The sequence below is a fragment of the Meriones unguiculatus genome, chromosome 4 (assembly GCF_030254825.1).
Source record: "Meriones unguiculatus strain TT.TT164.6M chromosome 4, Bangor_MerUng_6.1, whole genome shotgun sequence".
Taxonomy (NCBI): Eukaryota; Metazoa; Chordata; class Mammalia; order Rodentia; family Muridae; genus Meriones; species Meriones unguiculatus.
In genome coordinates, this window is record NC_083352.1 from 58,002,346 (window position 1) to 58,024,247 (window position 21,902).

General features: G+C 41.5%; 1 protein-coding gene across 1 annotated transcript; it reads right to left on the reverse strand.

Annotated features, from left to right (window-relative positions):
- Positions 1-1,202: 1,202 nt before the first annotated feature.
- Positions 1,203-16,566, reverse strand: Msmo1 (methylsterol monooxygenase 1). The gene is made up of 6 exons (XM_021637867.2): positions 16,416-16,566; positions 10,827-11,111; positions 7,484-7,632; positions 5,797-5,923; positions 3,501-3,655; positions 1,203-2,263 (listed from the first exon to the last, which is right to left on the reverse strand). Exons 2-6 carry the CDS (start codon positions 11,079-11,081, stop codon positions 2,068-2,070), a joined length of 882 nt encoding a protein of 293 aa, XP_021493542.1. The 5' UTR covers positions 11,082-11,111; positions 16,416-16,566; the 3' UTR covers positions 1,203-2,067.
- Between the last annotated feature and the right edge of the window lie 5,336 nt (positions 16,567-21,902).

Consider the following 21,902-nt stretch of genomic DNA (forward strand, 5'->3'; position numbering starts at 1 on the left):
ATGGCTGTTGTGCACACCTATAATCCCAGCTACTTAGGAGTAGGCAGGAATTCTGTAAGCCAGGCTACCCTGGGCAACAGAGCAAGACTGTTTCAAAAAGACGAAGGGGTAAGAGTAGAATATAGTTCAGTGCTGGTGCTTGCCTATCATGAGGCCCTGCGTTTTTAATCCCCAGTACTAGCCGAACTAGTTAAGTAAAAAGTAATCTGAGATATTCAGACAGTGACACCCTTCAGTGCAGTGACTGAAGCAGGCACACAGCCAGCTTCTGAAGCGAGACCTTCCCTCAGCCTCTCACCGCCCGGCAGTTCATCTAGTAGAATTAAGGGCAGCTAAGAAATAAGAACATGCATTTTAAAAGGCTGAGCCATAATTCAGGGCATGGGAAGTGCTCACTGCTAATGCACTGAGTGGGTTGGTCATATTGAGTGGGTTGGTGCCATACTTGTCATAGAATGCTTGTCTAGCATGCACAAGTCTCTAGATTTGATCTCCAGCACTGAGGAGAAAAGAAAAAAACAAACAAACAAACAAAAAAAAACAAAACAGTAAATGCTTTTGGTATGCACCAAGCTATTTAAGCATGTTTACCACCATTTCTAGCAACAGAATTTGCTTTTCTCCCAAATTGTTTTATAAATTCCACAGGCATAAAAGTAAAACGCAAAGATTAAAAAGAGAATTTACAGGTAATCTCATAAGTGAACAGCACAATCTTACACACAAGCACAGACGTGTGCACGGGAGGCAGACATGGAGCAAAAGTCTGTAACAAACCTCATCAAGCATAGTGCAGTGATTCTTTGATTTTAGCAGCTGGGAGGCTGAGGCAAGAGATTACTAGTGAGACCATCCTGGGCCACATGGTAAGAACCTTTCCAAAAACATGGCTAGCCAGTCACTGTCAGTCAGTCCTGCAAACTTAGCACTTGAAAGATAAAGCAGGATTACAAATTCAAGGTCAGCCAAAAATAGACAGAGCCTGCCTGTAAAATCGCTAAAACAAAAACTAAGGATTGGACTGTGGTCAGTGGTAGTCTTGCCTAGAATGTATATCTTTACATCCTTGTGGAAAACCATGTAAGGTCAGCATGCTGCCTCAGCACCATCACTAGGTGAGCAGAATTTCTCCTACAGATCAGCCACCCAAGAGCATACTACAACCACAGCAAAGCTTAGCAAGTAAAAAATGGAACCATTCCTTTATTGTAAAACTCACTTTAATGGTTTCTGTGCTTTTCCTTATAAGAATAGAACATGACAGCTAATCTTCAAAACTGAAAACCAGAGAATCGGACAAAAGTCACATTTATTTCGTCAGCTCCAGGTGCAGAGCGAGAAGTGAATTCACAAAGCTCAAGATCAGACTCCAATGAATATTTGACACACAAAACCATTGTGGGTGGAGAGTGGAAATGGAGCTCTTCAATTTAAAAAACACCTCAAGGAATTTGAAAATCTGTAGACTATAATATTCTATGTATATCATGTAAGAAATGGGTCAATTTACAAGATGCCAGTAGAGTTACTACAATCAAAAAGTCCTTCACAGAAAGAAGAGTCCTAAACAGGTCAACACCAATCTAGAGTAGGGTTTCAGTCACTCGCTCATCAGCTGATACAGTCACTTCATGATATTTCCATTTAAGGTAAATTTAGAAACACAAGAAGGCAAACATTATTCTTGAGAATTTTTTTTAACTGACCAGCATATGTAAAAGGCTTAAAAGGCAATGTCAACTTCAGCCCCGAGAGGCATGAAGAGATTAAGTTGTACATTAATACTTCCTCTGATACCTGAAACCTTTCGGTGAGGTTAGCAAAATGGCCTTTAAAACCTCCTCATGTACTTAAATATATATATACATATATATTTATCTATTCTTACATATACAGAACTTGAATGGAAAGTAGAAAGTTCCCATCTGGAAGATAAACTGAAGATTGTTAATGTTCGTTTTATCACTTAGCAGCCATGTCAGGTGCTTATGTCTGCTCCCCAGAAGCAATGTTAGTCGCTAGCTCCAGGTGAGGAAACATGTCTCCAGGAGGGTGTACGAAGGGTATTCACTCGGCCTTTTTCTCAAGCTGCTTCATCTTTTCATTGTAGGCATGATACTGGGCGTCTGTGCCAAAGATTTTATCCCACCACGTGAAGGTGGAGGCATAATTCCCAATGAAGTTCATGTGGTGGAAATCATGGTGCCGAGAACCCGCATAAAATGGGATGAAGTTCAATGGGTTGAAGGGAAGATAATATCCGCTGAAATGAGAGGCACACAGGTTACTGACGAGATGCATCTTGAACGGATGATATTTTCATTAACAGTCACACACCTGTTACCATGTAGCATTCCACTTTAACAAATTACCTCATTTCTCACATATTTACAAAAGACAAAATCTAGGCAGGGGATGGAGGCAGGCAGTGTACCCCCAGGTTTTGGGAGGCTGACCTGGAGGGCTGTCAGTACATGGCTGGCCTGAGTTACAGAATGGATTCCAGGGCAGTGTGGGCTTTGAGACCCTAGCTGGAAAAATAACAACAGCAAACCTTACAGGAAGAGGTACACTTAGGAAAATTTAACAACCTTAAAAGATACATGCAAATGAAAGAAAGGGGCTACAATAAAAAAGCAGAGCCACATTTTCAAGAATCACTTTTTTTGTTGTTTAGAGAAGCCTGTCCACCACAATCTAGAAGGTGTAAACAAAGTCCATAATGCTACTTGTGTTTTTAAGAAAAGGTTGTATGAAATTAGCATCGAGTATTTAAAACAATAAAATAACACTGTGCTATTTAAGTTGGGAGAACAAATGACTTCAAAAAGAATCTTATTTGGTCTACCCTCCTGAATCTAAGTTGGATATAATCTACAATTGTCTCTATCACGTCTGTAGAAAGGAAGCATCTAAAACATGTCCATTTTCAAGCAGCACCTTCCTTAAGTAAGTGCTTCAGTGCTACCCGGAGACCAGCATCGACCTTACACGGCAGAGGCTACAGGTTTTAACACCCTCTGGGGAGTGAGACTCACTGCAGCAAGCTAACTGCTGGCCCTGAGCACTTTACTTGAAAAGACATGCTGCATGCTTTCACTTCATGAATTGTAATAGATCGGCCTATAAAAACATCTACTGTTTCTTTTATTCAATGATGATGATCCTCTTCTTAAAAATAACATGAGAAATGGCTAGTGGTTAAAATGCTTGTCATGCAAGCAAGAGGACTGTCATTCAGAGCTCTAGGAACCCACATAAGAGCTGGGTGACCTGCCTGTAATTTAAGCCTCAAAAGGGAGGGACGCTGGCTAGCAAGACTGGCGAGTTCTGGGTTTCACTGAGAAACTGCCTCAGAAGATTTTATCCCACCACGTGAAGGTGGAGGCATACACACACACACACACACACACACACCATGTATTCACACACTCAAGCACACCAACACACACACAAATAGAAAGATGATGCCTTTTACCTGAATGAAAAGCATCACTCACCTATGGACATCGATAGTTTCCAGCAAACGTATGGTCACCCATGCCCAGAGAAGAATTACATGATCACACAAAAGCACAATGCCAATGAAAAATCCGGCCCCAAGAATCAGGGTTTCTAAAGGATGTGCATATTCTGCTTCTAATCCAAATGGAGCCTAAAACAGAGTAAGAATTTCTTAACATATTGTAATGGGTAATTTATGTGTCAGCTTGCTGGGGTTCCACATGCTGTGAGGTGGTTAATACCTGAACCACTGAATTTTATTCTATATGCTGAAGGTGGCTTCCACTTGCCTTCCATCCATAGTGAGACAGGATCTATGTAGCTGAAGTTGGCCTTGAACTCATGACACCCTGCCTCAGCCTAAATGTCACGATTTTACATGTGAGTGTATATATATACACTCACATGTAAAATGTATATATATATATATGTAAAATGTATATGTATGTAAAATGTAAAATATGTATAATGTATTTACATTTCACATGTAAAATGTATATATGTATATATATATATGTATGTTCAGATTTCAAATGAACCTATGTGCATATTAGCTGTGTATTGATTCTTTCTCTAGAGAACCCTAATGTATTTAATTTATACACACAATTTTATAAAATTATATTGTTTGTGTAAGTAGTGATGGTGATTCTGCTGTACATATACAAATAAATTTTTATCAAAAGGTCTAGGGATATGATTATCTTAATATTCATCTTTCATCTAACTTCAACCTTATTTAAACACTTTTTGTTTACCTGTCCGTGTGGGTGCACGCACATGAGTGTGTATGCATGTGCACAGAGGTCTAAGGACAACCCTCAGGACTCAATTGTCTCCTACCACCTTGTGAAATTCAGTAATCAAACTCAAGCCAGCAGGCCCTTACCTCCTAATTTTTAATATATGAATCTGTAGTTATTCTCCCAGTAAGGGAATGCTGATTCATGATACACACTAGCCAATCTTTATTCATGCTTTTGTTTTCCAAGGTTACATTTACCCTATACTAACTATTGCCCTAAAGTATTAACAGAAAAAATGTTTTAAATTGTGCATTGTTCTGAGTAATGCCCTATCAGTCGCAGCCCTTCCAATGAGAATCACTCTTTTGTTCAGTGTTTATATTCTGAACACACTGTCTGTCCAGTAGTTACTTTTAGCTGTCTCAGTTATTAGTATGGTATCTTATCCATGTTTTAAGGTATCCACTGAGACCTATATGAAAGCAGCTCTGATTTAAGAATAATCTGTTCTGAAGATGTACTTCAACTGAATAATTGCTCTAGTTTAAATAGTAAGTGCTTATTGTTTATAAATCTCATCTATTTAACTCTAGAATTAATTATAGCCAGTACCAATCTGCCAGGCATCAAGCTGCATCAGGATGTCCACCAACAGCATGAGAAGCTCAACTGTTTTGTGTAATAGTCTCTAAAGTTTTAATTTACCATGAATATATATATATATACACATACACATATGTATATATACATATATATGTGTCTCTAATTATATATATATTATTAATTATATTATTAAATTATATTATATATGGGTGTGAAGCTGAGCACAGGTGCCCTTGATTCTGAGTGGCCTAATATGGGTGTTAGGCATTGAGCTCAGACCTACAAAGCAGGATGTATTCTTAACCACTGGGTCATCTCTTCAGTTCCTGCCATGAAACTGACAAGGAAGAAAACGTTTAGGCATGGTTCTATATGTGCACGTACATCGTGTTCTTCATTATTATGTCAAAAGGAAATAAGGGCGGGCCAACAGGGCTCAGTGGGTGAAGATGCTTACTGTGCAAGCCTGCACAGTTGATTTTGACTCCTAGAGTCCATCTCAAAAGGTAAAAGAAGGGAGAGGGCTGATGAGATGGGCTAGTGGTTAAAAGCACTTGCTCCTCTTACAAGAGGATACAGGACCAGTTCTTAGCACTCACAATGGGCAGCTCTGACTGCCTGTAACTCCAGATCCAGGAGATGCAACACCCTCTCTGGCTCTGAGGGCACCTGCACATAGGGTGAACACATACACCCAGGGACACACAGATACACATAAAATGAAATGATTTTTTTGGATAGGAGAGAGTTGGCTCCATAAAGTTGTTCCCTAACCCTCATGTATCCTACCCAACACATTATATGTATGGAAAAAAAAAAAGGACGAGATAAAATAGTGATAGCTCTTAAATACTGATAATACTGATAGCTCTTAAAACAGTGAAACAATAAACCAGGTTTTAACAATTCTGTAGAAAAAGCCCAAACTATGATTCTAACATACCTGAAACTCATGGTGGACTTTGTGAATGTATTTATAAATTCTCTTGTGGTGAAGGAGTCTGTGCAGGAAATAGTGCCAGGTATCCTCAATGATTGCACAGCCCAAACACCTTGCCAAAGTCATATACCTGTGAGAGGCAAAGAGTAAAGAATACAAAATAACCATGGCTGAGGATCACTGCTCAGATACTGAATAAACCAAACACCCAGTTATCAGCTTGATCTAACTGCATATACTAACCAACAAATTCTCCAAGTGTCTAGATAGCTGAGCTGGATGTGTGGCTCCCACCCTTAAATCCAGCACATGGCAGGCAAAGGCAGGAAGACCTCTTATAAGTATAAGGTCAACCCGGTCTACAGAGTGAGCTCCAGGCAGCCAGGGCTACAAAGGGAGACCTGGTTTCAAAGAAATAACAATACTGGTAGATAAAGCTACACATTTCAGTCTGAAAGAGGAGTTAAAGAGTTTGACCCTATTTCCATTATATTTTATGTTGCCAAAGATCTGAATTCAAAATCAGTTAAGGAACCAAAGTCTAAAATTAACAGTAAAGCTATTGTATTTTCTATCATAAAAATATTTAAATTAAAATAAAATGCTAAAAATAATTTGTATGCTCAAACATCTTTTTTAAAAACATGGAAATAGCCAGTTGTAGAAAGCCTTTGTAATCCTCTCATTTAATCATCTCTCCAGTACTACAGAATCCAACAATGTGAATGCTGTGTAATTGTTGTATTGTGTTGTTTAGTAAATAACAAGAAAAACAAAATGTCCATGGTGCAGGAAAGATTCACATTTTTATTTAATTTATTTTTATTTTTAATTTTTTGAGATAAGGTGTTGGTATAATGTTCTTGTGGAATGGTTACAATTTACCCTTATTCATTCAAATGCTGATTTCTCTACCTCACTATCTGGTTTCAATTGGACATTGCATTGCGATGTTTATTCTACACATCACCTGTCTCAAGTCTGTGTAAACATGCCACCATTTGTTCTCTGTATTGTCAATAAAACAACTAGCCAATGCTGAGCAATGGAGAGATTAAGGTGGGGCAACCTGGTCCTGAGGGGAGGAGAAGGAAGTGAGTGGGAGGAGTCAAGAGCAGAGGTCAGCAGGGCAGGACTTGGAACCATGAGGAGGAACCAGATCAAAGATATGACCAAAAGCAAGTATAATTTGCGAAATCTGAATGGGAGGAAACTATGTGGGCTTGGAAGTTTACGATGGAGTAACTATTGCCCAGCATTGTACTCTAGGTTAATTAAATCCTAGTCTCTGTTTAACTAAAAGATAAACCCATAATAAATATTAATGTGCAACAACAATAAGGTCTCATTGTATCCCAGGCAGGCTATGGACTAGCTATGTAGTCCAGGTGATTCTCTAGACCCACATTAACCTCCTGAGTGCGGGAACAACAGGTGTGTGCCACCACATCCTGTTTAAAAGATTCAATTCAAAAAGTGGATTTTCAGTCTGTACTTGGTTAGCTACAGCAACTAACCCACAGACATAGGAATAACTGTATACCTAAGTTCTGGTATATATATGTCCAGTTATATCAGGACATAATAAATTTGAGGGTATTAACCAAATCAAGTAGATAAACCTTAAGCAAAAGTTAATTAAAAAATAAACCATGAATGAATATGAACATTAAAATTATGATTGACATACCATTTTGGCATTCTTTCCCAATCATAAGGAATACTGAAAAACTCTGTAAAATAGTAAGTTCCACAAATCAGAGGCAGTTGAATAAAAAAATGATTAAAGAGAATTTTTTTGAAACACTTCCACTGGCCTTCAAAGGTTTCTGGTTTATCCTATGGAGGAAAAAAAAAAATCACAATATTTAATAGTCTGCTTTCAGTAGTTCAGTTGAACAAGTGAAAATAAATTCTTAAAATTTTCTCTAATGTATATAATCCCTTAGTTCTATGCTATGTTTAGTTTATATTACAGTGGTAAGGGAGCTTGACAATTCTATAATTAAACAGGTTCAAAAATGTTAATAGACAAATATGGCAACAAAGATCTAAAGAAAAAATCTAAAGATCTAAGAAGCAACCAGCTGTGCAGGCTTTGCTGCCTATGGGACACTTTCTTTTATTAGAAGTTTTGAAAGAATTAAGTTGTATTAAGTTTACATTGAGTTCCCTACCTAAAGCCTGCAGAGGCAGCAGCTGGGGCTTTATTACAATAACAACTCATTGCATCCAGGCATTCAGTGGTATTTATTCCCAGGAATAAGTACCTTCTGTTTATACACAAAGCAAGAGCTATAAATTCTGAGAACTTTAGAGATGTTCCCTGATAATGAAGTTTAGATGCAAGAAAAAAAAAAAAAAAAAAAAAAAAAGGGAGAATAACATAATGGTCTGTTCTTAAAACCAAGACCCCCCAACATGTGTGCTTTGGTGACTGCACTGCACATACAAAACACAAGCATAAAATGTGTATGAAACAATAAATAAAAACATTAATCCTAATCGAAGAATCAACCTATAGGCCTGGGCTAGAATACTGTACTAACCAGGTAGCCAGCTGTGATGCTCACAGGGCCATCAGTTTCCTCAGTGACAAAGCAAGTTTACCACACACAGTAACTTAGATCGCCTTTGTATTTCTACTCCAAGGCTTCTTTGATCCCACCCCAAACTTCTAGTGTATGAACAAAGAATCCTTGAACCTCATCCTTCTGCCTCCACCCAAGTGCTAGGATTACTGTACTGTGCCACACATGCTGTGAGGCAAGGACAATTTTCGTTTCAATCACAGTCTGTGCGTTCACAATTCATGATGACACTGGTCTCCACTCTTTTTTTTTTTTCCCCATTTAATTAATTGTGCTGTGGGGGTTGGAGCTTAGAGCCCAGGGTCTGTCTTTCTTCTTTTTGTTTTGCTTTATTTTATTTTGTTTGTTTGTTGTTGTTTTTGATTCAGGTCTCACTATGTAGCCTTGACTGAAGTAGAACTTACTATGTAGACCAGATGGCCCTGAAACTCAGAGATTCACTTGTCTCTACTGGGATCCAAGGTCTTGCATAGGCTAGACAAATGGTCTACTATAGAGCTTCAATTCTAGGCCTTATTTTCTTCTCAGCCCTTTTATGTTGTGAAGGTTTGTACTGATTTGACATCACTACTTACTGAAAAAAGTCAAAGCCTGGACTTTTGATTGCTGTGAAAAGCCGACTTGCAGCCATTCTATCCAGCCCTTCATTCTGTATATACACAAAGCTAATAACCAATTAGACTGTGGAGTTTGCTACTTGTGTGTGTGTATGTGTGTGCTTGTACTGACTGACTGTAACCCACAGCCTTGTGTGTGCTAGGCTAGCGCTCCAAACACAGACCACACATCCTCAGCCCTGCTTATTCTTCCTGCCACACTTCCTTTTGAGGCCACCCACACACCCTGGGCTAAAAAAAAAAAAAATCTCTCCTCTGGAAAGGGTACCACCACCTATGACCAAGCAGTTGCAGAAGGCAGCAGCGGAAGAAGGGATGCTTCAGCTTGGTGGCCCCACAATGAATCAGCCTTACTTATAATAAATGAATCAGTGGATGACACACAACAGCCAGAATCACCTCAATGACTCAGAATTTAAGTCATTCCAATTGAGTTGTTTCTCAGCTCAGGCCTTTCACCAAATGCACCTTGGAAGTGCTCTGACTTCAAGGCTGACAGGGGCCTCTGGGCTAGCTCCATTTCTGATTCCCTTTCCTCATCTTGGCCTACAGCCCACGGGTACCTGATGCCTGTGATAGCAGCTGTGGAACCTGGGTGAGCCCTTCCTTACAGTGACTCACTGGGAGAAGCTACAAAACCAAGAGACTGACATACATGTCCAATGAAGCAGATGAACACTCAGCATCTATTTCTGCCATTTCTGTGTGCCCTTGAGTGTAGCTGGTTATAACTGCTCAGCCAATGGTGCCATACAAACAACAACTACAAAACCTTTGGAGGTGGAGATGGTCCATGCCTATGAGCACTCAGGAAGTGAAAATCAGAAGATCTTAAACTCAAGGTTAGTCTGAGCTATACATGAGATGTTATCTTTAAACAAACAAAAACTTACATTGGTGTACCAAAGTCCTTCCCTCCTCTACGCTTGTCCAAATTCTTCCTACATAGCGAATAGCCTACATATTATTAGTAGTACTCTGCTTAAAACTGAGACAAAGTACTGTGTGTCCCTGAGTACTTTGTCAAGGAACAGTGGGCTTGCAAGACACATCTAGTGCATTGAAACAAATTCACAGGCACAAAGAACATTACCTGCTGATCTGGGCCCCCACGAAAGCTGCAGACATACCATGTGTATATACGGGATCTTTCCATCTAACGTTCAGTTAGATTTGCTGAGACTGCAGCAGTAAGAACTGCAGCACAGTGGCCACAAACCCCCGTGCACGCTTTCTTTCCCCCCTGAGAGTTTCTTTTTTTCAGGACGGGGTGCATAAGTAGGATTTGAAAAAAAATATATGTGTGCTAAGGAGTAAATCTAGGGCCTTTAGCATGTTTAAATACATAAGCTACACCTGCCAGACAGCTTAAAGATTAAAATTTATAAACCCCAATTAGATAAGCATTACATCATCCTAAAACCCACCTTTACAGACAATGCTCTGAAACACCATCAATTATGACCTATGGTTATTTTGTCTAACAGACCACCATCAACTAGCAGCACGAGGCTACCAAACACTTTCAAAATTAGCATAAATATACAGTGGAGCTCAGACTACTATGAAGATAAAAATATCAGAATATCTCATGAAGCAATTTAGCTTAGGTTAGCTGGTGAAATAATAGCCTAGATTTAGTGGGTTAAATAAAACATATTATGAGAATTAATTTTCCTATTCCCTCGTTACCTTCTTAAGCTACATAAGTGACGTCGTTATATTTCTACTGGACAGTATTGAGGTGCCTCTCAAAGCTCAATGTTCTTGGAAAACATCCAACAACATCAATTATAGTATTTGAGTTCAAGCTCATCACACTTACCTTTTGAATTTTGTACTTTTTCATGAAAGGTATAAACTGGAATAAAAATCCAGGTAAAGAGAACAAGAAATAGATGACTTCGTGAACTATGAGAGACCCCCACGTTGCTATCTGGAACTTTGTATAGTTATCCAACAAGTAGCCCCACGCATTCTTAAAGGGCTCCTGCAGTGGATTCTCGGGTAGCAGTGAGTCCACATACTCCACAGCCAGCGAGGCTGAGCTGAAGATGCCTCCGCTATTGTTTGTGGCCATGGTCAAGTCTCTGCGAGAAGCCTTCTATTCCTGCAGTCAGTAAACAGATAAACAAAACAACGAGAGTCTCAGGAACAGCCAAAAAATAGCTTTTGATATTTTTAAATGACAACTAATAGACAAGGACTAGTTTCTTAAGTTATAAATATGATTTGAAACAATCTGCTAAATGCTATTACCAGCTCCATTTGCAGACTCTGCTTTAAAAACTACACATTCCTTTCTACAGAAATACCTAGAAAAACAGTGGGAAGGGAATTCCAGCGTCAATGTGTGGTCTATGTGGAAAACCTTTTAATTTCATCAAACAGTCTTCGGCTGACAAGATGGCTGAGTGGGCACCTGCCATTCAAGTTACTGAGTTTAATCCCTGGAACCCAATAAGAATGGAAAGAGAACTGACTCCCCAAAACTGTCCTCTGATTTGCGCGCGCACGCGTGCGCACACACACACACACACACACACACACACTTTACAAAAACTTTGCCAAAAGAGAATACGTGAAAGTTTTGACAGGAGCAAAACGGTATTACACAAAGCCAGAGATCAAATGTCAAACTACAAAAAGCATCTCCATACATGATGAAGAGGGACACAGTGTGCTTTAGAAAAACTCAGTGGAAAAAAATAACAAAGGCCATTCATAGGCAGTTCATAGAACAATAAAGCTAAATGTTCCCCCCACAAACCCCACAGGCTGAGTTTAGGGCTCTGGGAGATGGCTCAGTCAGTACAGTGCCTGCCGTAGGAGCGCAAGCAGTGGGTTTAGATTCCCAGCAGCTGCATAAAAGCTAGGTATAGCAGTGGCATCTGTAACCCCAGCAGTGAAACTGAGGAGCTCAGGTTCAGAGAAATCCACCTGAGGAAATGAGCCAGGTTCAGAGAGACCTCCCCATGTGCACTAACAAGCAGGCAAGCCCACACCAACACAAACCAAGAAGCTTACTTCCATCAAAGGAGGAACTGTACCCCAATGAGACATTTTTGTCCAAATGGCAAATCCTTTAAAGTTCAACAATACTCACTGCTTCAGGTCTGGTGTATAAAGAGGCATTATCCACACTGCTGGCTTGGGACAAATCAGTTCATCATTTGAGAAAAAATAAAAGTCAGCAGTATGGTCATAATCCCAAAATAACTCATTCTTTAACTCAGCGTAGAAGACAAGGGAACATAAGCTTAACAGACTTAAAAAGAGTATGTAAGTCAATAAGCAAGAGGTGAGTTAACTCAATTCTATTACATCCTTCCACAGGCAATAATACAGCTGATTGCAGGGATGAGTGCGCTAAGAAGGAGCTCACATTTGTAATCCCAGCACTGGGGACCCGAGGCAGGAAGACTGCTGGGAGGTCAAGGTGGGCCTGGGCTACACAGGAAGACATCTTCAGTAACTCAATGATGATGAAAACCATGAAAAGGAGGTGAGAAACTGTTTAAGCACATTCTTGCCATCCTATCAACACTTCTGCAACTATCTACACAACATCACCTGCCACTAAAATCTAATGCTCTGGGCTGGAGAGATGGCTCAGAGGTTAGGAGCACTGTCTGCTCTTCCAGAGGTCCTGAGTTCAATTCCCAGCAACCACATGGTGGCTCACAACCATCTATAATGAGATCTGGTGCCCTCTTCTGACACGCAGGCAGTATATTTATTGTATACATAATAAATAAATCTTAAAAAAAAAGATCTCATGTTCTTCATTTAAAATGGAAGTAATTATACATTTATACTTTTTTTAAAAAATTATTAATTTTTATTGTATGTGCATTGGTGTTTTGCCTACATGCATTTCTGTGTAGATCCTGGAGTTACAGACAGTTGTGAGCTGCCCTGTGGGTGCTGGGAACGTGGGTCCTCTGGAGAAAAAGCAGTGCTTGTAACCACTGAACCATCTCTCCAGTCCAATATTTTCAATCTTAGGAAATAAAAACAAAGAGTGGCTGGAGAGATGGGTGGTTGGTTAATAGCACATGCTGCTCTGGGAGGACCTGAGCTTGGTTCTTAGGCCCACGCTGAGTGGCTCATAACTGCCTGTAACTCTAGTTCCAGGAGACCAGGATCCCTCTTCTGGACCTTCAGGCACTTGCAATATTGATGTGATGTATTGATGTCAGTGCCCCCAACTGCTCTCCATATGCAGGTACTAAAAATTAACATAAAAAGGAAAACCTATATATTTTGCATAGGATTATGTATAAAATCTAGGGCTAATCCAAAAGATACAATTACAGAATAACATGTATAGCAAGAGCCAAATATAACTACGTAAAACTGAAGTCCCTGTTTTTCTATAAAAATCATGTATTTCCTCTAAACTCTCATCTGATGCGAATGTACACAGAGCATAAACACAGACAGAAAATGTACTGGACAAAACTGTTCACACAGTGGTGGTCTGTGAAGAGACAAAAAAAGGCAGAAGAACTTTCACTGCTATACTTTCTATACAATTTTAGTTTCCTTTTTTTCCTCTTACTTTCTTTTTTTCTTTTTTTTTTTTTTTTAAACATGGCTTCTCTGTGTAGCCTTGACTGTCCTGGAACTCACTTTACAGAAGAGGCTGGCCTTGAATTCAAAGATCCACCTGCCTCTGTCTTCTGAGTGCTTGGATTAAAGGTACCACACCCAGGTTAATTTTAATAATTTTAATCTCTTAAAGGAGAATATCTTGTACTAGTAAATATTAGCCTGACTGGTCACCAATCAAACACGTTTAATTTCATTGTGAATCTCACTTTTGTGAAAATATCCCCACTGTTTGTAATTTACAAATTGATGGACCATTAAATAAAATCAAAACAAAACAAAACAACAACATAAACTTATTTTAGGGCTCAGTTCGTAAAGTGCTTGCCTAGCATGCACAAAGAAAGCCCTGGATTCCATTTCTAACATTACATAAGCTGAGCAGAGTGGTACATATGTGTAATTCCAGAACTCTGGAAGCAGAAACAGAAGGATCAGAAGGTCAAGGTGATTCTTTCTTCTTTTTTTGGTTGGTTTATTTATTTATTATTTGTTACAATTTATTCACTTCATATTCTTGCTGTAGACCCCTCCCTCCCTCCCTCCCTCCCTTTATGCCCCTCCCTAGTCCACTGATAGGGAAGATCCTCCTCCCCTTCTATCTGACCCTTGCCTATCAGGTCTCATCAGGACTGGCTGTACCCCCCAGGGGGAGGTGATCAAAGAGCTGGCCACTGAGTCCATGTTGGAGACAGCCCCTGTTCCCCTTACTAGGGTACCTACTTGGAAATTGAGCTGCCTATAGGCTACTTCTGAGCAGGGGGTCTAGGTTCTCTCCATGCATGGTCCTTGGTTGGAGTATCAGTCTCTGCAGGGAACCCTGTACCCAGATTTTTTGGCTCTGTTCTTGTGAAGCTCCTGTCCCCTCCAGGTCTTTCTATCTCCCACTTCTTCTATAAGATTCCCTGCACTCTGCCCAAAGTTTGGCTATGAGTCTCAGCATCTGCTTTGATACTCTGCTGGTAGAATCTTTCACAGGTCTTCTGTGGTAGACTCCTGGCTTGTTTCCTGTCTTTTCCCTCTTCTGATGTCTATCCTATTTGCTTTTCTGAATGAGGATCAAAGTGATTCTTGACTATAACATATCAAGTTCAATGCCAGTCAAGGATACATGAGACATAATCTTCAAATAAAAGAACAGTATTTTTAGTCTCAGAAGAGTTCACAATAGGCACTTTTAGAATTCTCTATCTCTTCTAAAGCTGACCTCTTATCGTATTCTACAGAAGAGATGCTAGGAAGATAAACCACCTTCTTTCAGACCTTTGAACTCATTCCTAGTGCTTTCTGTTCCACCCCTTATAGTCACATACTGCTGGCCTCACAATTTGTCCTCATTCTTTTCCAGATGAAGTCTTCCTATGTTCTTATGTAACTAAGCACATGTTTCTCCTTAATCCTTTCTTATTTCATGTCCTTCATGGACATGAAGCCCACTTTCTTCATTCTAAATATAAATATATATATATATATATATATATATATATATATATATGGGACTAGAGACTGGGGTCAGCAGTTAAGAGCACTTGCTGTTCATGCAAAGGACCCAGGTTCAGTTCTCAGCCTTTACATGGTGGCTCACAATTCCAGTTTCAGGGGATCTGATACCTTCTCACACCAAGGGTACCAGCCATCCACAGAGAACTAGGCAAAACACTCAATATACATAAAAGAAATTATTTTAATTAATAATAATACAATTAAAACATACTCATGTCTGCCTTTCTAGAAAAAAAAAATTCCATACCCCATCATTCATAAGGCTGAAATGGAAAGACAGTGAGTTTCAGGCCAGCTTAACTCCAGTGAGATACTGTCTAGGGAAAGACAAGAGAAAGGGGGGCAGAAGGGAAGGGGAGGAGGCAGAAAAGAAGTCCTAAGTCCCACCATCTCATCCAGGCCACTGCTGTGCACCCTTCTTAGTAAAGTTACAAATAAAATAGTGCCACCCTCCTTTACCCACTCTGGTCTCCTAGCACTAAGCCTAATTTGAACTACATCATCTCCAACAAAGTGTTCTAGTTTCTCCCAACTCAGCTCCCACAAAATGTTGAGACAGTTCAGTTATCCCGAGTTTACGCTCTGTGATGAGGGGAGGAAGAGGGGAATGTAGATGAACAAAGCTTCAGAGAAAGTAATCAAACAGGCCAGGGGAAAGCAGGTTTTGTTGAATATCCTGCCTCTTTATCTTTGGGCAGCCTGCTCGCCTGGAAACCCGATCTGAATCAGGTGGACAAGATCCTCAGAAAAAACAGGAAGAAATACATTCGTAGGTTCTCTGATTAACTTAAAGCCTGGCTGACGATCTGTGCCCGCCCTTGGCACTAGAGGTAAGAGAAAGCCCAAGACATAGTGTCAGGATCCATTCACCTAAACATGAGTTAAAACTTCACGGTTCAAGCAGGGGGCGGCTCCCCTCCAGGTGAAGCCGGGACCCCTGCTCTCTGCACCCCCGTCACATGGAACCACATGCCGTTCCGTTCCTGAACTCCACCCCTGTCCGCTGACTGCGGCCCAACTCCTACTCATCCTTCAGTGCTTCTGGAACACCTTCCCAGAGCCACAGGCATAGAGGATACCTTGCTCCCCATCCCCGGGATGATTGCGTTAGACTTATATCAATGACCTAGAGACGACTGCGAACTCTTTCGAGAGCAGGAAGTGTTGGCACTCCAGCTGCAGCACTTGAGAACCTCGCCTCCTTCCCGAGAGGCTTGCACAGCCCTGCCCACCGCGTCCTTCCCGGCCCCGCCGACCCGGTCCCGGCCGCCCTCCACCCGGCCGCAGGGCTCCTCACCTGGCGTCCCGCGACTGACGGCGGCCTCTCGCTGCACGACCGGGCAGGTGCAGCGGCCTCCCGCTACCTAGGCCGGCTCGGGGGCGGGGCCCGGAGGGCGCGGCCGGTCCTTCCCGCCGCGATTGGTCCGCCCCGCTCGCGCCCCGCCCGCGCCTCGCATCGATTGGTCCGTGCCGCGGCCCGGCTGCGCGTGACTCACGTCAACGACTCCCTGGCGGCGCTGGCCATTGGCTCCGCGGATGGAGTGAGGATAGTGAGACCGGCGTGGCCAGCCAGTCGGCGGCGTCGCGGCGCAGCCAGAGGCGGGGCGCCGCGGGAGCGCGTGACGGCGTGACGGGGCGGCGCAGCCGCTCGCCCCAGCGTCGCCGTGGCAACCAAGCCGCTGGTACCTAGGCTGCTCAGGGTTGCGGGCCCGCGGGAGAGCATCTTGCCTCTCCCCACTGGCTTGCCTTCATCCAGAACCCCGGAAAAAAGTGGTGCAAATGTTTAAAAAATTGATTTGACGACTTTGGGCTTTCCTCTGCTTCACAGAGGTTCTTTTTGTGTATTTACTGTGTTTCCTCACCCTTTAAAAAAAAAAAAAAAGCGGTTTTCCCTGGCCAAAAAAAGAAAAAGAAAAAATGATTTTATTTTTTAGTCTTGCCTTGAGACAGGTCTGATGTAGTTTGGCATTTGAACCAGATATGTAACCTAAGGATGGCTTTGCCTCTAATCCTCCTTCTTCTTCCTTGAATCTTCTGTCTTTCCTCGCAACCTCAGATGGCTAGGCTTATGCTCATTGAGCCTGGAAACTATCTTTTAATAAATCTCTGTACACGGAACATGAATTCTTGAGTAATGCAGATCTTGCCATAGCCCCGAAGGATAGTTGCCATTATTCCCATGTTGCAGGCATGAGAACAGAAGCTCGGAAAAGTTTGGGGGTGATTCTGTTCAGGCCTTGGCAAAGGAGTGGCAGAGTTCATGCTTAGCATTCTAAGGGTCCGGGGTTCCACATGTAGAAACTGGTTCTAAGTCAAAGGAGTTGTCTGCTCCCTGAGATGTGGAGACCTGGACCTAAACCAGAAAGTGAGTGAAGACTGTCCAAGCTTTTGTACTGTAGTTGCTGTGTGTGCCCAAAGAGAGGGGAGCTTAATCTACAGCTGGAAGCTCATTTTGCACTATGTCTTCATTTGTGAAAAGCCTGTATACAGATGGTGTGACAACAGGAAGCCAATCTTAAAGGAGATGTCTTTAAATTAAAAACAAAACAATGTATCTACTTTGGTGTTACAAGCCTGTAACCTAGCACTTGGAAGGTAGAAACAGGATCTGAAACTCAGAATCAGCTCTGTCTACATAATGTGTTCAAGTGTGTTCAAGGCCAATCAGACTACATGAGGCTTTTTTTTTTTTTTTTTATACTGGGTCTCATGTAGCTCTGGCCAGCCTTGCACAGAGATCCACCTGCCTCTGCCATTCGAGTGCTGGAATTATGAGCATGCACTACCGCAAGCATTTAATAAAAAATTGCACAAGGGCATCATTTGGACGAGCCCTGCTCCCATCTACTTCAAAGTATACTCTAAGTATACTCCAAGTATATCTGTGCAAATGTTTTCATTTAAGTGCACACCATGTGAAGACTGTCCTAAAGTTTCTTAAGAAAGGATATCACTGACCCTCCCCTTCCTGCCTGGAACTGTCTTCCCTCCCTCCGGATCCTAACAACACTGGTTTCATCTTTGGAACAAGTTCCATTGAGAGGTGTTTCTGGCAAGTCTACCCTGTGCTCATGACTAAGTGCTCCACACCTTTAGCACTGATACATATTCTTTGCAAAGTGTGGTGGCAGGCAGGTCACTTCAAAGGAAAAGGAACAAAAGCTGTCTCAGAGACCAAGGTCACAGCTGTTATGGTTGCCTGAGTCAGGTAAGTTCTGTCTCACAGAGAATGTTGGGGTGTTCCTTAAGAAACTCCTCTAGCTATTAAGTGTAGCCAGAGCTGCTCTCCCAAGTACCAGGATTACAAGTGTGAGCCCCCATGCTTAGCTTCCTCATTCTTGTAATCAGCTGTACTATTGCCTGTGCAAGGATTTAATAGAATTTAGTTAACTTACCTCACGCTAATGGACTTACATACTCTTTTAAATCTGTTGCTAGCGAGAAGCTATGCTCCTTTCTAGCTTAGCATGTCTTCTACACTTGAAATAAAGCATGTGTGACGTGTTGAGGATCAAACCACAAGTCAAAAAGTGCTCAGTAAACACTGGTTATGGATTCAGATTTAGAGTGATATCCCAGAAGATGTTTTCAATCGACTCAGATGTATCCCTGTGGAATGTTCCTAAACCTTGGAGATGTATAGCTGGACAGAAGTGGAAATGTGGTAGCCAATTGGCTTATTCTCCTGCAGCAAATGGGTAGGCACGGTGAAATGCAACCTGAGGAAGGAGTGCAGGCACAAAACATGCAGGGTTTTTCCCCTTCATATCCTAGGAAATCTTGTGACATAACATTACTCATTGTCTTAATTTTTGTAATAAGAGTCCAAGCCTAAGAAGTTTCTTCAAACTCATCATTGGAGCACATAATACAGGCGGCAAAGCTGGTTTCTGTGTCTGAGTTCAACACATTGGAGACTCTCCTTGAAACAGTGGGGAAGACTAAGAAACCTGAGAAGCATGACCCTAAAGTATGGTTCCATTCATCATTTAACCTTTGTTGCAGAATGAGGCACCAGCATCCAAGGCCATTGGTAGAGTGCTTAAGAGCAAATTGAAATAAGGCGTTCTTAGCACATGGCTAGGCAGTACTGTGTTAATCAGTACACAGTAGAGGGCCAGGGCCTTAAGGTAAAAAGCCAAGCCATCTGGCAGCATACAAATTGCTGACCTCAATCCTAGTCCTGTCTGCTTTCAGCTAACAAGAAGACTCAAGATAAGCAGGCAACACAGTTCACTTGAGAAACAAGTACAAGACCTGGCTTTGAACTCTACTCCGGTCCAAGACTGTTTCCTTTTCTTTTTAAACATTTTGAAATGTTATCATTTTCCCCTTTGTTTTCCTCCTTCCAACCCTCCCATGTACTCCCTTGTTTTCTCTCAAGTTCATAGCATTTGTAAAAGACTGTTGTTAGGTATATGTTCCTAAATATGAAAATACAACCTGCTCAGTCTGTTACCTGTAAGTAAGTTTTCAGGGATCACCATGTGGTATTGGATAACCAATGGGGGTGGGGGTGGGGGTAGGGGTGGGGGTGGGGGTAGGGGTGGGGGTGGGTCTTCTTTGAGGAAGCCAATTTCTCTTAATCTCCACATTCCTTCCTTGTTGCCTATAGTTCTGTCTAAGGTTGAGGCCTCCTGAGCTTTCCCTGTATCATGTCAGCACATCTGTTGGTGTTATGTAGGCAGGTATGTTGATGAGACTTTATGAGTATAGCTTTTCTGACACTTTTGGGGAGAGACATAATCTCACAGAAAAATCCCCGTTTTTTAGGCTCTTTTAAATCTTTCCACTCCCTTCTATAAGGATCCCGGAGCCTCAGCTGCAGAAGTTGTGTTTATAGATGTATCTGTGGGACTGAGCACCACAGGAGTTCATTTTCTGCATTTTGATCAGTTGTGGTTTTCTATAACAGTTGGAGAGAAATTTCTTTGCTGAAGGGTGAAAAACACTTGGGGACAGTGCTGCTTTCTATAGTAACAAAACAGTAGAAAATTCTATAGTAGTAAAATTTCTGCCTCAATTTCTGAACTCTTACATAGTAAGAAAACATTCAGGGGGAACTGTTCAGATGTTAGAAGAAAAGCAAAAAACAAACTAAGGTATTTCAAACTGGGAAGATGAAGGTTGGAACAGGGGAGGGAGGCATGTCCAAAGTCATCTTCTATCAGTTAGCAATCCAGTGACTGACAAACTCTGGCAGGCAAGCAGGAACAAGAGAGCCAAGACAAATAGCCATTTGACAACCCGAGAAGTTAATCTCAATCACCGTCACAGACAGAGATTCCATTTTAAGAAACACTTTAAAAAGTGTAGGTATAACTTCAATACAACTCTAATAGTCGAGAAACTCTACACATGAAATGTGCTTGCTTGGTCTTGGTCCCATCCCTGCCCCTATGTTCCTAAAGCCCTTCTCAGACTACCCAGTGAGCAAAACTCTCAGTTTACGCTATAGAGATGACAAGGTAGAGCCCCTCTGCTCCCCCCAGGAAGGCACTAGTCACCAGACTGACTGGATGATTAAAGGATCTTTTCAGCTCCACCCAAAAGGATAAGGAAGACTCTTAGGCAAGGCCTGTCAGAGTGGTTGAGACAGTGGTGAGAAAGTGTTGGTGCTGAGGACCTACAAGTTCCTCAAGCATGTCTCTGAATCTGTGTGCTTTGTAGTTATCTCTAAAACCAAAGCGGAACACAAGCCAGTGTGGTGGTGCACATCTTTAATCCCAGCACTCAGGAGGCAAGTATAGGTGGATCTCTTAAGATTAAGACCACCTTGGTCTCCATAGGACAGTCAGGACTACATTTGAGACCCTGTCTGCAAGATAAAGCAAAGCAAACTAGAACATGCCTTCCCACGCTGTAGGCTATCTTAGTAAATAGTTGTCACCCAAGATGGGAGTGTCACTGCTGTCTATTTTCAGCCAGTTGGGAAGAACTGAACTACTCCTAGCGACCCAGGAGATAGCCTCTGGAGAACTCCTGAAGGGTGGGGCACACTGCACACACATCTAGCTACAGAAACACTCTGTTATAAGAGGGAACCTTCTCCCCCTCGTTATTCTGGGAACTCACTGGGAAAGAAAATGCCTGCATCCTTCTCTTGATGATGCTGTAAGAAATGGTGGAGTTCCACATTCATTAGACCCTTGACATGTTTGCTAATGATGGCTGTGCTGGGAGGCTGAAATAATGTGGAAATCCATGTTTTATCCAGTGAACATGGGCCCTTCCAGATTGAATTCTGTCTTCGTTTACAGTGGAGACTTCAACCGCTTAATGTGGTTCTGTTTAAATTTGAATTTAAATTTGAACAATTTGTACCAACTACAGAGAAATGTTATCACAGGTTTCTTTTCTGATGATTGTAACTTTTGCCAAGAGCCTGACTTAACCCTTTAGAGTCCTCTCCTGACAGACAGTCACAGGCTATTTACTTCCTTTCAATTCCACCCTTTCTGCTGTGCCCAGCATTTCACCCAGCTCCCTTACTCCCAACCTAAAGTTTTTTGTATATATTATCAAAGTCACCGGTTCTTAGTTGCTTTACAATAGGCTTTCCCCTTCCATTAGGCTACTTGCTTTTTTCCACTTCTGTTGCTCATAAAGAACAAGGACATACAAAAAGTTCAAATTTATTCAATCTGTTATTTTGATGGCCAAGGTCAGTTTTTCTCCAAAAACAACTCCCCAGGGGCATCAGTTATTGTTGTGATAGATTAAAATTACTTTAGCAAAAAATTAAAAATACAGATCTTTTAGAACATGAAAAAAAAACTATATA